At 39.2% G+C, this 12,315-nt stretch overlaps 1 protein-coding gene across 1 annotated transcript in view; it reads right to left on the bottom strand.

The window, feature by feature from the left end:
- LOC145396966 (putative glutamate receptor) overlaps nt 1-12,315 on the bottom strand; it is a 144,372-nt gene that overhangs the window by 81,214 nt on the left and 50,843 nt on the right. Inside the window, exon 7 of the mRNA XM_080270198.1 lies at nt 3,610-3,754. Within this exon, the coding sequence (XP_080126324.1) occupies nt 3,610-3,754 (145 nt within the window). The remainder of the gene's footprint in view (nt 1-3,609; nt 3,755-12,315) is intronic.

The following is a 12,315-nucleotide window of genomic DNA, read 5'->3' as shown; positions in this document are numbered from 1 at the left end:
CTCACTGAAGAGACCCTTAACTCTTCGTTAGTCCTGTGAGGTATTCAAACGTGGTTAGTCCGGTGGGGTGTTACAACATCCCAATACAAAAATACATGTACTGTTACTAACATGTAAAATATATTCATACTGCTGCTTCAGCATATCTCTGCAATTACTAATGAAAAGATTGAATGCCTTGTAGGTGATGTTTAATAATTTATAATAATAAAATACAATAAATTATATCATTAAAAAAATAACAAATGGACTCATATCTTATTTGTCATGTAAATACGCACAGGAGAATACATCTTGTGATTTTTAAAATCAGTATAATCATAAACAATATGCAAAAATAAGATTAACAAAAAATCTAAATCACAATATGATTAAATGGTTAGTTTGATGGGGTGACTGGACACCCGGGGGAGGAGGGGAATGCCCCTCTCTCTCACTACAGCAGAGGCAGGACGAAATCAATCCACATGCTCCCTCCCCTGACTGAAGCAGGAGAGTACTGAGGAGGAGAGAAATATTCGAATTACCGGCTAGGAAGTATGAGCTTTTAAAAAAGTTTGGGGTGCCAAAACACGCCACCTGACTAACGAAAGGTTAAGCAGACTACATACCACGCAAAGGGTCTCAATGGGGTGCACAAATAGCCAAGAAGTGATTACTGACTAAGCAAAAGTGCATTAACTCCAGTTTTTAAATCCAGAGTACTCTACGTGCCCTCAGTATCATTAGGAAGAGTATTTCAGGGTCCAGTGATTCACGGAATAAAGTATTGTTGTGTATCTTATATGTATAATACGAGAAAAAGTCTGCGTATTCATACTTAGTGAATATTTGGTCATATGTACTAGCTGGAAAAGTGGTGTAAGTGTAGTATGGTAATGATGGTCAGCAGTAAGAAAACTGTCTTGCAATGAAGAGTCAGAAATAAAAGAAAGGCGACGATGTTCAAGATGTAGATTCAAATCAGGTAATAGAAACCTAAGCTGATTAACCCGCCCCGTCCTGACCTATTTTCCACCACTAACTCCCCCCAGTCCAGACCAATTTTGGAAAAAGTTTTTTTTTGGCTCAACCCTACGCTGTTGGTGAGAAACATCGAAAATTCATAGAGAAATCGCTCACCTGAGGTTTAAAATATTTGATACAGGGAGCAGTACCCCTTACTTTACTGGGTTTTCTATCAGGCTGGCTCCAAAGACAACTAGTTATGTGGGAGGGTAACTATTCCACACCACTCATAAATGGTATTTATTTATTTATTTAGTACGAATTTATGTGTAGCACGAGAGTATATTGGTTTTCACACAGTCATATAGGCAATATAAGTATTGTTTCACTCACCAAACACATCAACATACCTGACTTTTTATGGCGACATTACCTGATCATCATTTCTGACTGTTTCTTCTTCTAATGGTACGTAAACTTTGTCCTCCACATTGTCATCGATTGAGGAATCACTCTGGTCCTAAATTTCGTACCGTGGCACGACATGTCTTTACTGGCCAGGTCACTGATAACAGGTGAATTGCAGAGACAATGGTGTGCGGGGGGGGGAGAGAGGTCATGCAGGGTAAGGCATTGTCCCTACCTGGCATCTTGTAGAGGAAGGTGTCCCATTTATACGTACCAAAAATCTCGCACGAAAATTGAAAATTGTGCAAACAAGGGACCTTGCAATTGATGCACATTTATATACGTCAACGGGACTGACTGCGACAAAACGTGTGGACGTATTTATACATCAACGGGATGTGGCGGTTTAAAAACATGATCCAAAAGCCATATGTTAGAATTAGGAGCAGACAACCAGACTGCAGAGCAGTAACCAAGTATGGGCAATAAATTAATAAAAACAATTATGAACATTGGCATCACATGATTTTTTAAATATATTATCTTCAGAGGATAATCCCATGAGATACTAATGAAGCAACTAAGCATATATGTGCCTCAAAAGTGAGTTTTTTCATGACTGGCGAAACCCAGCAACTTAGATAAAGATCATGCATTGATAGTTATGGTGTTCTTACTGATAATTTCAAGATGGAAAGGCAGGATTGTCCTATATCTACTAACATTAAGAGTTAGTTGGTGTAGGATTTAGCTTCATACGCTACACATAAAAACAGAGTTCATTATGTCTCATGTGAGTTAACACTTACTTATTCACTGTTTAACTGAAAGAGAAAATACAAAATGGATGGATATACCTTTAATCGTTAAATCCTTCAAGGTGGCAACAGCTTCGCTTGGGGATTTGCCATCACTCAGGTTGTTGGCATATCGAAGATAATGTAACTGACTTCCAACCACCTAAAGGGAGTTTATGTCATGCCACCGATTTTATGGTAGTTGTAAATGAGAAATAATTTTTCCAATGGTTCGACCATAGTGGGTAAAATTAGAAATCACGAGACTGACTAACGAGTTAAAGGAAGACTGGCTAGGTATCCTTTTTTTTTTTTTCTCCAAATTCTTGATAATATTTACGAAGTAACGTTTTCCCCAGATGCTAACATTAGTAAACGAGTAACGAAAAGGTTCGAGCCCGCACACTGGTTCAAAAACATAGTAACTTTATATATACATATGTACGGTATATATATATATATATATATATATATATATATATATATATATATATATATATATATATATATATATCATTTGATATGATACTATTGAAAAGTGGCCAATGGTATTATTCGTGGTGCTTAGGAACAGATGTTCCCAATACTGTATTTGCTTTTCAGATAGCTACGTATAAGAACATCCTAAATATTCATAGACATTTGTGAGTGCTTCTTGCCAGATAAAATTAATTCCTGGATTGAGGGAATAGTCCATGTTTCCCCCCCCCCACCCTCAACATGGAGATTTGGGGAGGGAAATAACTCCTTCAGAACCAATTTCTAACCTTGTGATGGGTTAATAATACATCGCCAAGAAAAGAATCTTCATCTTTGTATTGTCGTGTCGTTGGCACTGAGTTACTGTATAACAAATCCTTCTGAATAAGTTTAAGCTGTTTGCATGAAAACCATTATATATGCACTGCAATTACATTGTGTTATAATGTATTTGCAGTGCTTAAATAATGGTTTTCATGCCGGCAGCTTCAGCTTACTCAGCAGGAACTGTTACACACTATCCCAGTGCCAGTGACACGTCTGTACAAAGATGACAATTCTTTTCTGCGTGATGTATTCATTCTGTATCACAAGGGTAAAGATTAGTTCTAAAGGAGGTATTTTCTCCAAAAATATTCCTATTAGGAAGTGGGGGGGAAGACTGTTGACGACTCCCTCCAACCAGGGACTACTTTTAACAGGCAGGAAAAAAATCCAAATGGCTATGAATAATTAATATCCACTTATATGTATTTATCTGAAAAGCAAATATTATTGGCAAAATATGTTCCTATGCAAAATGAGAAAGATTCTAAAAATTCAAGTTAGCAAAAATGAGAAAGCAAGGCCAAACTGTACAATATATATATATATATATATATATATATATATATATATATATATATATATATAATTCTTCGCTATAAACAGAGGAAGACAACACACATTTGCAAAAAAATAAAATAAAAGAACTAACCTGGTGGTACTTCCTTGAAGTTCAGGGTAAAATTGCCAGCAGAGGCAAGAGCTCTGACTACCTCTGCATCACGACCAAAAACTTTTGGTTCCCCGTTCTCCTTTCGCTGGAAAAATACTGCTGGAGGGAAGTCGAAAGTTGCCACCTGAATCAGTCCACATCAAGAAAATATCGTTACTATACTGGAACACTGAGAAATGATTCCATGCTGGTGTTACTATTGTAGCATCGTTTGCCTCTGACAGTTTGTCATGAATTATTACTGAAGTGATACGCATAACAGCAGTGAATTAAGGAAGCTAATGAAAGGAGTGACCTAACAGACTTTAAAATTGCAGTTGTTGTTGGTTACCAGATGCTGAAGGCCAGATGCTCAAAGATTAATTAGTTAACCCAGATCATACACATTAATTGATATAATCACCGTAGCCTCACTAGGATGAGTGATCAATATACGAGTAAGAGTTACTACTTCCGAGATGCAGATTTCGTCCTGTGGACAATTATTTGATGATTCTGAATTCCTGAAGGGAATGGTTCGAAGTTTAGACAATGAACGAGATCTAGGTAGATAGTAAGGTCATGCAATTATGTTACCATATTAGAAGTGCCTGAGAAACCACTTGGAAGGGTAAGTGGGTAACTGAAATTATTCTTAATTTGAAAATAGCCTAGAGTTTTAGGAAACATGAAAAAAGAAAGAAAGGCCAAAATATGAGGACCACTACACAAAAAATCTAAGCTGTTCTCTGTTATTGCCACGTTAATAAGGAAGATGATATTAGTACTCAGTACAACAAAGGCCATTAATGCTCTGATTATACACACACAGTATGATTAGATAAGATAAATATATTTTCAACGGTCAAATATGAGTTTCCTGAACACTCGCTACAGCGTGTTTACTGCCGATCCTGTCGACTGGACCCGTCAGTAAATCAAACAGTCTCAAGTGTACATAGTTAAAGTAAAATCATAAATGGAGGTGGAAACATAACAAGATTAGCACCCAAATCTAACAGGAGGAGGGGGGGGGCGACTTCACTTTCCAGACCCTGCGGGGAGGGTGATTTCGCATTCCAGACCCTCCAGTTACAATAATTCACCTCACAGCTTGCAGACTAAAGTGCTCCACACACACTCACTCTGTCCTTTTCGGTCCCCTGTACAAACCACCCAGTTTAGGCAAGACTGAATGTGTGTGGGTTGTTTAAACAATGAGTCCCCAAACTCTTCAACTCATTGACCCTTCCTCCAGTTTCAGATTGTTCATCGAACTCCAGACATATGTGAAAGTAATTTAAAACGATAGTACTTTAATTAAGTAATGGTATTATGAATGATAATAGTAGTAGTAGTAGTAGTAGTAGTATCCCCTGGGGGTAGAGGGGGGTTTCAAGAATACTTCTCCAGTATCCCTGCTTGTCGTACAAGGCGACTAAAAGGGTTGGCGGAGGGTTGGTGCCCCTCCCCGGAAAACAACTAACTAAAAAGACAAACAAGAAGCCTCGGACAAGGACTGACCAAACGATGACGACCAAGGACCGGAAAAAGGACATGGTAATTGCAACATGGAATGTAAGAGGTGCGAATGATGAAGTGAAAGAGAGATTGTCCTGGTGCTTGAGGGTGCGCAAGTTGATGTACGTGGAGTAACTGAAACTGAATGGAGAGGAGAGAGTGTGAGAAAATGGGAGTATGGATGGGGTATATGTGCAGTAGGTGAGAATGAGAGGGCAAAAGGAGTGTGTATAGTTGTGAGTAAAAGACAGAAGAAGAGCATAAGAGAGTATGGATCAGTTGGGTAATGGACTGTGTGGGTAAGATTGAAAGTTGGAATACAAATGTGGGCGATTGTCTGCATGTATGTGCCAACGCAAGATCGTGCAAGCAGAGTGAGAGAAGAGTTCTGGACAAGTGTGGAAGTGTGCATGGAAAAGTTTGGAAGGAATGAGAGAGTGTTTTTGATCGGTGATATGAATGGTAAAGTAGGGAATGTGAAGGTGGATGGAATAGTTGATGAGTGGGGTGTGCCTGCTGAGATAGATGAGAATGGCAGTACGTTAGTGGACATTTGTGCTGGGAGGGGGTTGGTGATAGCCAATACCCTCTGCAAGCATAAAATGATCCACAGGTATACATGGTGAGTGATGAGAAGGGTGGGTGGTGAACTGAATGAAAGGAAGGCAATGATTGATTATGTGTGTGTGGACGAAAGGATGCGAAGATGTGTAATGGATGCAAGAGCTTATAGAGGTTGGGGGAGTGGACTTTCTGACCACTACTTGGTGGTGGCCAGAATCTAGATCCAAATAAGATGGAGAAATAGAAGAAGGGAAGGCCGGGAAGAAGGAGTATTTGTGTTATAAATGACATTTGTCTTGGGAAATATTAACAAGTCTCTCACACGGAACGAGTATAAGTCCCGGGTAGCTACCTCCCTGTCTCGCTATCTGTCTCTCTCTCTCAAATCGCTAAGCCCTTCTCCCGTCACCTGTCTCCTCTGAGGCCTGTTTACTGCTCTCTTGCCTGTTCGGTGGCTAATCTCCCTCTGAGCTCTCTTTCCTAAATTCTGGTGTAGCAGGGGTGTGTCACGTGTGTTCCTCGTGGGTGGACTAGGTCTTTGTTCACGAGAGGACTGCTGACAGCTAACTGCATCATCTCCTTACTGGCCGCTGTCGTCAGCTTTCCTCAGTGTTAAGAGTGTGTAAGCATGTTTAGCACTGCTCGATTCTCGCAGACACAACACCTTCTCATCATCTGACTCCCTGCTTCTATCTATCTATTCATCTATCTATCTATTATGTAGTCCTACATCTGCTCGGTCGCGCGAAAATGGCGTACCATCGACATTTAATAGTTATAATATATTAATACATACTACATACACATTATAATGAACTTATAAGCTAATTAAGTGAAATATATAATATTGTAAAGTAACATAATATTGTATACATATAATATTTATAGTAAATAGTGATTATTCAGTAATATTACATTTTAAACAAGTTGTATACATATTTGAATAAATGCAATGGTTGTTGTATAACACTTTGTAAGACGTGCATGTACAACAGACGTACGCATATAATTGTGCAATGGTAATACTGCTAGGTTATACATTACATATTTGAATTATCACTTTAGTAATGTCTAATATTTCACCTAACTTGTATGATGATACTGGTAATACAGAATTGTGCTATAATTGTATGACTTATAATATTGTACTAACATTGTGGTAATACATAATTGTAACATTTTATGAATTGTTACAAAATATTGTGTTAATGCATAATTGTGTTGGCCTTATAATTGTAGTAACATTTTGTTAATGCAACTATTACATAAGTGTCTTGGCCTTATAATTGTAGTTAAAGTTACATAAAAGTTACATCTTGTTAATGCAACTGTTTTGTTACATAATTGTTACATATCGTTTGTAGGTACATAATTGTAGTTAAAGTTACATAAAAGTTACATCTTGTTAATGCAACTGTTACATAATTGGCAAAGTGTAACATAATGCAATCGTTTGTCGATACATAATTGTTACATATCGTTTGTAGGTACATAATTGTAGTTAGTGTAACATAATGCAATCGTTTGTCGTTACATAATTGTAGTTAGTGTAACATAATGCAATCGTTTGTCGTTACATAATTGTTACATATCGTTTGTAGGTACATAATTGTAGTTAGTGTAACATAATGCAATCGTTTGTCGTTACATAATTGTAATAAGTGTAACATAATTGTAATAACTGCAGTCCTAACATATGCTGCGGTCGATGATAGTGATGATGTGTCATGCCACTTGTTTGTGGAGACACAATTTGCTTTTTTGTTTGTAGTTTATGAGGTATTTTGGCATATGTAGTAACACTTACACTTATTTTCATTTGTTTGTTATGTGATCTTACTCTATTTCTCTTTTTTCCTTCTCACTCTTCTTTCTTTCTTTCCTTTCCTTTTTTTTTTTTTTTTTTATGTATTGATTTTCTATAGTTTGTTTTTCTTTGCTTGTGTACACTTTTTCCATGTTCATGGTTGCATAATTACTGGCTAATTTCCTTGGGATACTTTTTCAAAGTTTAGTTTATATTGCACAGATACTATAAAATGATATTATAGAGTCCCATATTTTGTTATTTTATATAAAAAAATATATACATATATACAGTATTAACTATATACACTGATTTGTTGTTCACCTGTACCTATCGTGGGTAATATGTGTGTCAGCACTGTGTGGAAATCATTGTCTTCACGGTTGTGTTGAAGATGTTCACTCTTGCTAACGGCATTTGTGTTGGCCATTTTTTTTTTTCTCTAGTTTACCTTGTAGCTTATTTTATATGTTTCCACTAGGTAGCTTTAATTAATAAACGTTTAATGCAGTTCCTTTAATAGCTCACTGAGTAACTGTGATTGTATATTTTCTTTATCGCTTTGTAGATATAATAATGTATAGTTGTATGTATGAAACACGTATTTTATGTAGGTATAAATGGTAACACTCGTTGGTAGTAAATAAATGTTATATTTATTGTTGGTGATTATTTAATGTTTGAGTTATGCTGATAACTGAAGTAAGTATGTGTATTTAAACTGTAACTATACAGCACGTTTTATATGTTTGTGCAGAAACTTATTGTCTATCACTGTGTATTGTATAAATGAAGTAACTATGTAACTCACTAATTTTTACCGTGGTGGGAAATGGTGTGAGTGGTGTTGCACGTGGTGATAGCGTTGTCCTTCGCGGGTTGATTGGCGTGCTGTCGTCTCAGCACATGGTGACGTCGGCTTCCCACACTGGTAGCTCTGCACTCCTGCGTAAGCGTTGGGGGTTGGGTGGATGTAACAGAGAGAGGAGGGTGAGGTCTGGTGGTTATGAGTTGTGAGTCGTGTCTCACTCTTCGTTTGTTTGTTCCGTTTTTCTATGTCGATGTTTTCTCGGTCCTTTTCTCTAGTGATTTACTCGTTGTGGGATGAAGACTGCCGCTACTTGTAGGTGCGTGTAGAAGATTATACAGACGACGTAGAGTTGTTAATTGTAGTTGATTGTAGATGGCTGTAGTTCGCTGATTCGTCATAGACTTGTAGACTATTTGCACTGTAGGCTGTATTTTGTCAATGTAGAACTGAAGCTAATCTTGTAGAGTCTCGGTTGCTTTTGTAGAAATTTGCTTTTAATTCGGAGACGATGTCCGTAGATTTGCTGGTTTGTCGTTAAGCTACTTGCAAGGCGTCGTGTGATCTCTTGACCTCTGCATCAGCATGATGATCTGGGAGACGGAGGGGGCTGGATGGAGAGAAGTGTCAGGCGCTGATTTTGTTGTTTGTTGAGAGAGATATTCTTGTTTTCAATCTTGATATTTTGTAGGAATTTAATGTTGATTCGTAGACGAGGTTCGTATACGTTCGCTGCTACCAAATGTCATAAAGACTTTGTAGTTACTTGTAGAGAAGTATATTTTAGACTTGTGGTCGAGCGGCTTTTATATCTTGTAGTAGCTTCCCCACCAAATGTCATGTAGTGACAGGAGAGGTAAAGAATAGTATGGGACTATTTTTATTTGTCTTGGAAATATTAACAAGTCTCTCACACGGAACGAGTATAAGTCCCGGGTAGCTACCTCCCTGTCTCGCTATCTGTCTCTCTCTCTCAAATCGCTAAGCCCTTCTCCCGTCACCTGTCTCCTCTGAGGCCTGTCTACTGCTCTCTTGCCTGTTCGGTGGCTAATCTCCGTCTGAGCTCTCTTTCCTAAATTCTGGTGTAGCAGGGGTGTGTCACGTGTGTTCCTCGTGGGTGGACTAGGTCTTTGTTCACGAGAGGACTGCTGACAGCTAACTGCATCATCTCCTTACTGGCCGCTGTCGTCAGCTTTCCTCAGTGTTAAGAGTGTGTAAGCATGTTTAGCACTGCTCGATTCTCGCAGACACAACACCTTCTCATCATCTGACTCCCTGCTTCTATCTATCTATTCATCTATCTATCTATTATGTAGTCCTACATTTGCAACGAAAGTGGTAAGGTTACAAGACGACGAGAAATAGGAAGAGTATAAGAGAGAAGTGAAGGAACGATTGGGCAAATATGAATTGGAGCAGATGGGGGATGTGGAAGGTGTGTGCAGCATATTCACAGAAGAAATATGTGCAGCATGTGATGTGGTGTGTGGGATGAAGAGAAGACGGAGGGGGATGCAAGGAACAGCGTGGTGGAATGAAGTGAGACAGGCTGTGGCACAAAAGAAGAAAGCATACAATGAATGGATGAGAAATAGGGGCATGGAAGAAGTTGAGAGGCGGAAAAGAAAGTTATATGTAGAAAGAAAGAGGTCAAAAGATTAGTAAGAAAGAGTAAGAAGGGAGTGGATGGGGAATTTGGAAGGAATATGAGTGTAAAATGGAGGGACTGTAAGAAAATATTCTGCAAAGAGGTGAAGAGAGTAAGACAGGGTGGAAGTGAAAGTAGCAGGGGAGTGAAAGATAAAAATGGTAGATTACTAGCAGAGAAGGGAGAAAAAGTGAGCAGATAGAGAGAACACTTTAAGGAATTGTTGAACATAGAGGATGGAAGTAATGCGAGTATAAGTGGCTGGGGAATGGCTGGGAGAAGCAGGGGAAGTGGGAAGACAGGAAGAAATCAGTAGGATAGAAGTTGTGGAAGCAATGAAGAAAGTTAAATTGGGGAAAGCCCCAGGAATTGATGGAGTGTGTGGTGAAATGCTGAAGCATGTGGGAGAGATAGTAGTAGAAAGGATGTGGAAGATGTGCAGATTGGCCTGGGAGGAAGGTAGAGTTCTGGAGGATTGGAAGTCAGGTATAATTATTCCCTTGTACAAAGGAAAACGGGAAAAAGAAGTGTGTGGTAATCATAGGGGCATTTGTCTTCTTAGTATAATAGGAAAATTTATGATAGAATACTTATTGACAGAGTTAGGGAAATAACAGAGGAATCAGTTGGAGAAGAACAGGGAGTCTTTAGGAAGGGAAGAGGTTGTGTAGATCAGATATTCATTCTTAAATCTTTAGTGGAAAAGTTTCTGGAGAAGGAAAAGAAGTTGTATGCGGCTTTCATGGATTTGGAGAAAGCTTATGACATGGTGGATACACAAGGATTGTGGAAAGTATTAAGTATATATGGAGTAGATGGGAAGTTGCTGAATGCTGTGAAGAGTATGTATGATGGTGCTAAGGCTGCACTGCATGTGGATGATGAACTGAGTGAATTTTTCTCTTTGAAGGTTGGATTGAAACAGAGATGTGTCATGTCTCCATGGTTGTTCAGTCTGTACATGGATGGGGTAATAAAAAAGGTATATACAAGGTAGGGTAGTGGATGTTGGAATGGCCCTGGTGAGAGAGGATAGTGTTTGGAAACTCCCTGTACTGTTGTTTGCAGATGATACCGTGTTGTTAAGTGAAGACGAAGGGGAGCTGCAAGGCTTGGTGGATGAGTTTGGAAGAGTGTGTAAGAAACGGAACCTAAAGGTGAATGTAGCAAAGAGTAAAGTGATGGTCTTTGAGAGAGGTGAAGTCAGTGAACGTACAGCGAGGTCGGATGGTGAGAGATCGGAAAATGTGAGTACGTTGAAGTACTTGGGTAGTGTGATGAGTAAGGATGGAGGTTTGGAGGGTGAAGTGCTTGAAAGGGTACAGCAGGGAAGAAAGGTTGCTGGTTCCTTGAAAGCAGTGATAAGAAACAGGGAAGTAAGCATAGAAGTGAAAAAGTTACTACATGACAGTATTGTGATAGCAACTCTAACGTATGGAAGTGAAGCTTGGACGTTGTTGGAAGGACACAAGTCATTAGTGATAGCAGTGGAAATGAGTTATTTAAGAGGAGCCTGTGGAGTCACATGGAGAGACAAGTTTACAAATGAGGATATAAAGAAGCTTTGTGGTGTGGATGTGGATGTGATAGGAAGCGTTAGGAGGAATACACTGAGGTGGTTTGGCCATGTGGAGAGGGTGGAGGGTGGAGGGGTGAAAGCCTGACGAAGAGAGTGTATTTGTGTGAGGTGGAGGGGGGAAGAGGGAGGGGGAGGCCGAGGATGAGATGGAGGGATGGGGTGGAGAGGTATATGAGAGAGGGGTGTGTGAGCTGGGAGCACAGCAGTGAAATGGCGGGGGTCAGGGCGACATGGAGGCGATTTGTTTGTGGCCACTCCGAACGGGATTGAGACGTCTGGCAACAGATAGATAGATAGACAGAATAATAATAATAATAATTATAATGTGACTTCTTAAAAAAAAAAAATAGGCAATTAAACAAATAAAAATAAAAGGTTTAACATATCTTTCTTACCGAAACTGGTGATACCATTAATGGGAACGTTGTGTCTCACAAGCGTTAACAAGGGCCCTGATATTTGGCTGGAGACTGGGGAGTTTTGGCCGTAAGTCACCATGCCCCTCCAAATTGAGTCTGTTCCTCTGTTTTATTAGAAGCACGTTTGCACGGCTAAAGCCAGCTTTAACCCTACGTTAGTACACTGGGATGTTTGAACACCCCTTCTCCAGTACCTTCCTGAATACGTGAATGTAGGGACCACTAAGAGTTTCACACTCCTGCCCCTGGTCGTGTGAAGAACAGACACATTTGTGTCCTTTCGGGTGTGTAGTCACCCCATAGTACTAGCTTCTCCTGCATGGTTCTGTAATTACCTCATTATTTTTTTCTTGCAATTTT

The sequence above is a fragment of the Coenobita brevimanus genome, chromosome 40 (genome assembly GCF_032717465.1).
Source record: "Coenobita brevimanus isolate Jiangsu-jjx chromosome 40, ASM3271746v2, whole genome shotgun sequence".
In the NCBI taxonomy this organism is placed as follows: domain Eukaryota; kingdom Metazoa; phylum Arthropoda; class Malacostraca; order Decapoda; family Coenobitidae; genus Coenobita; species Coenobita brevimanus.
Note: the sequence above shows the minus strand (reverse complement) of the source record. Positions and strands in the feature narration are given on the sequence as shown.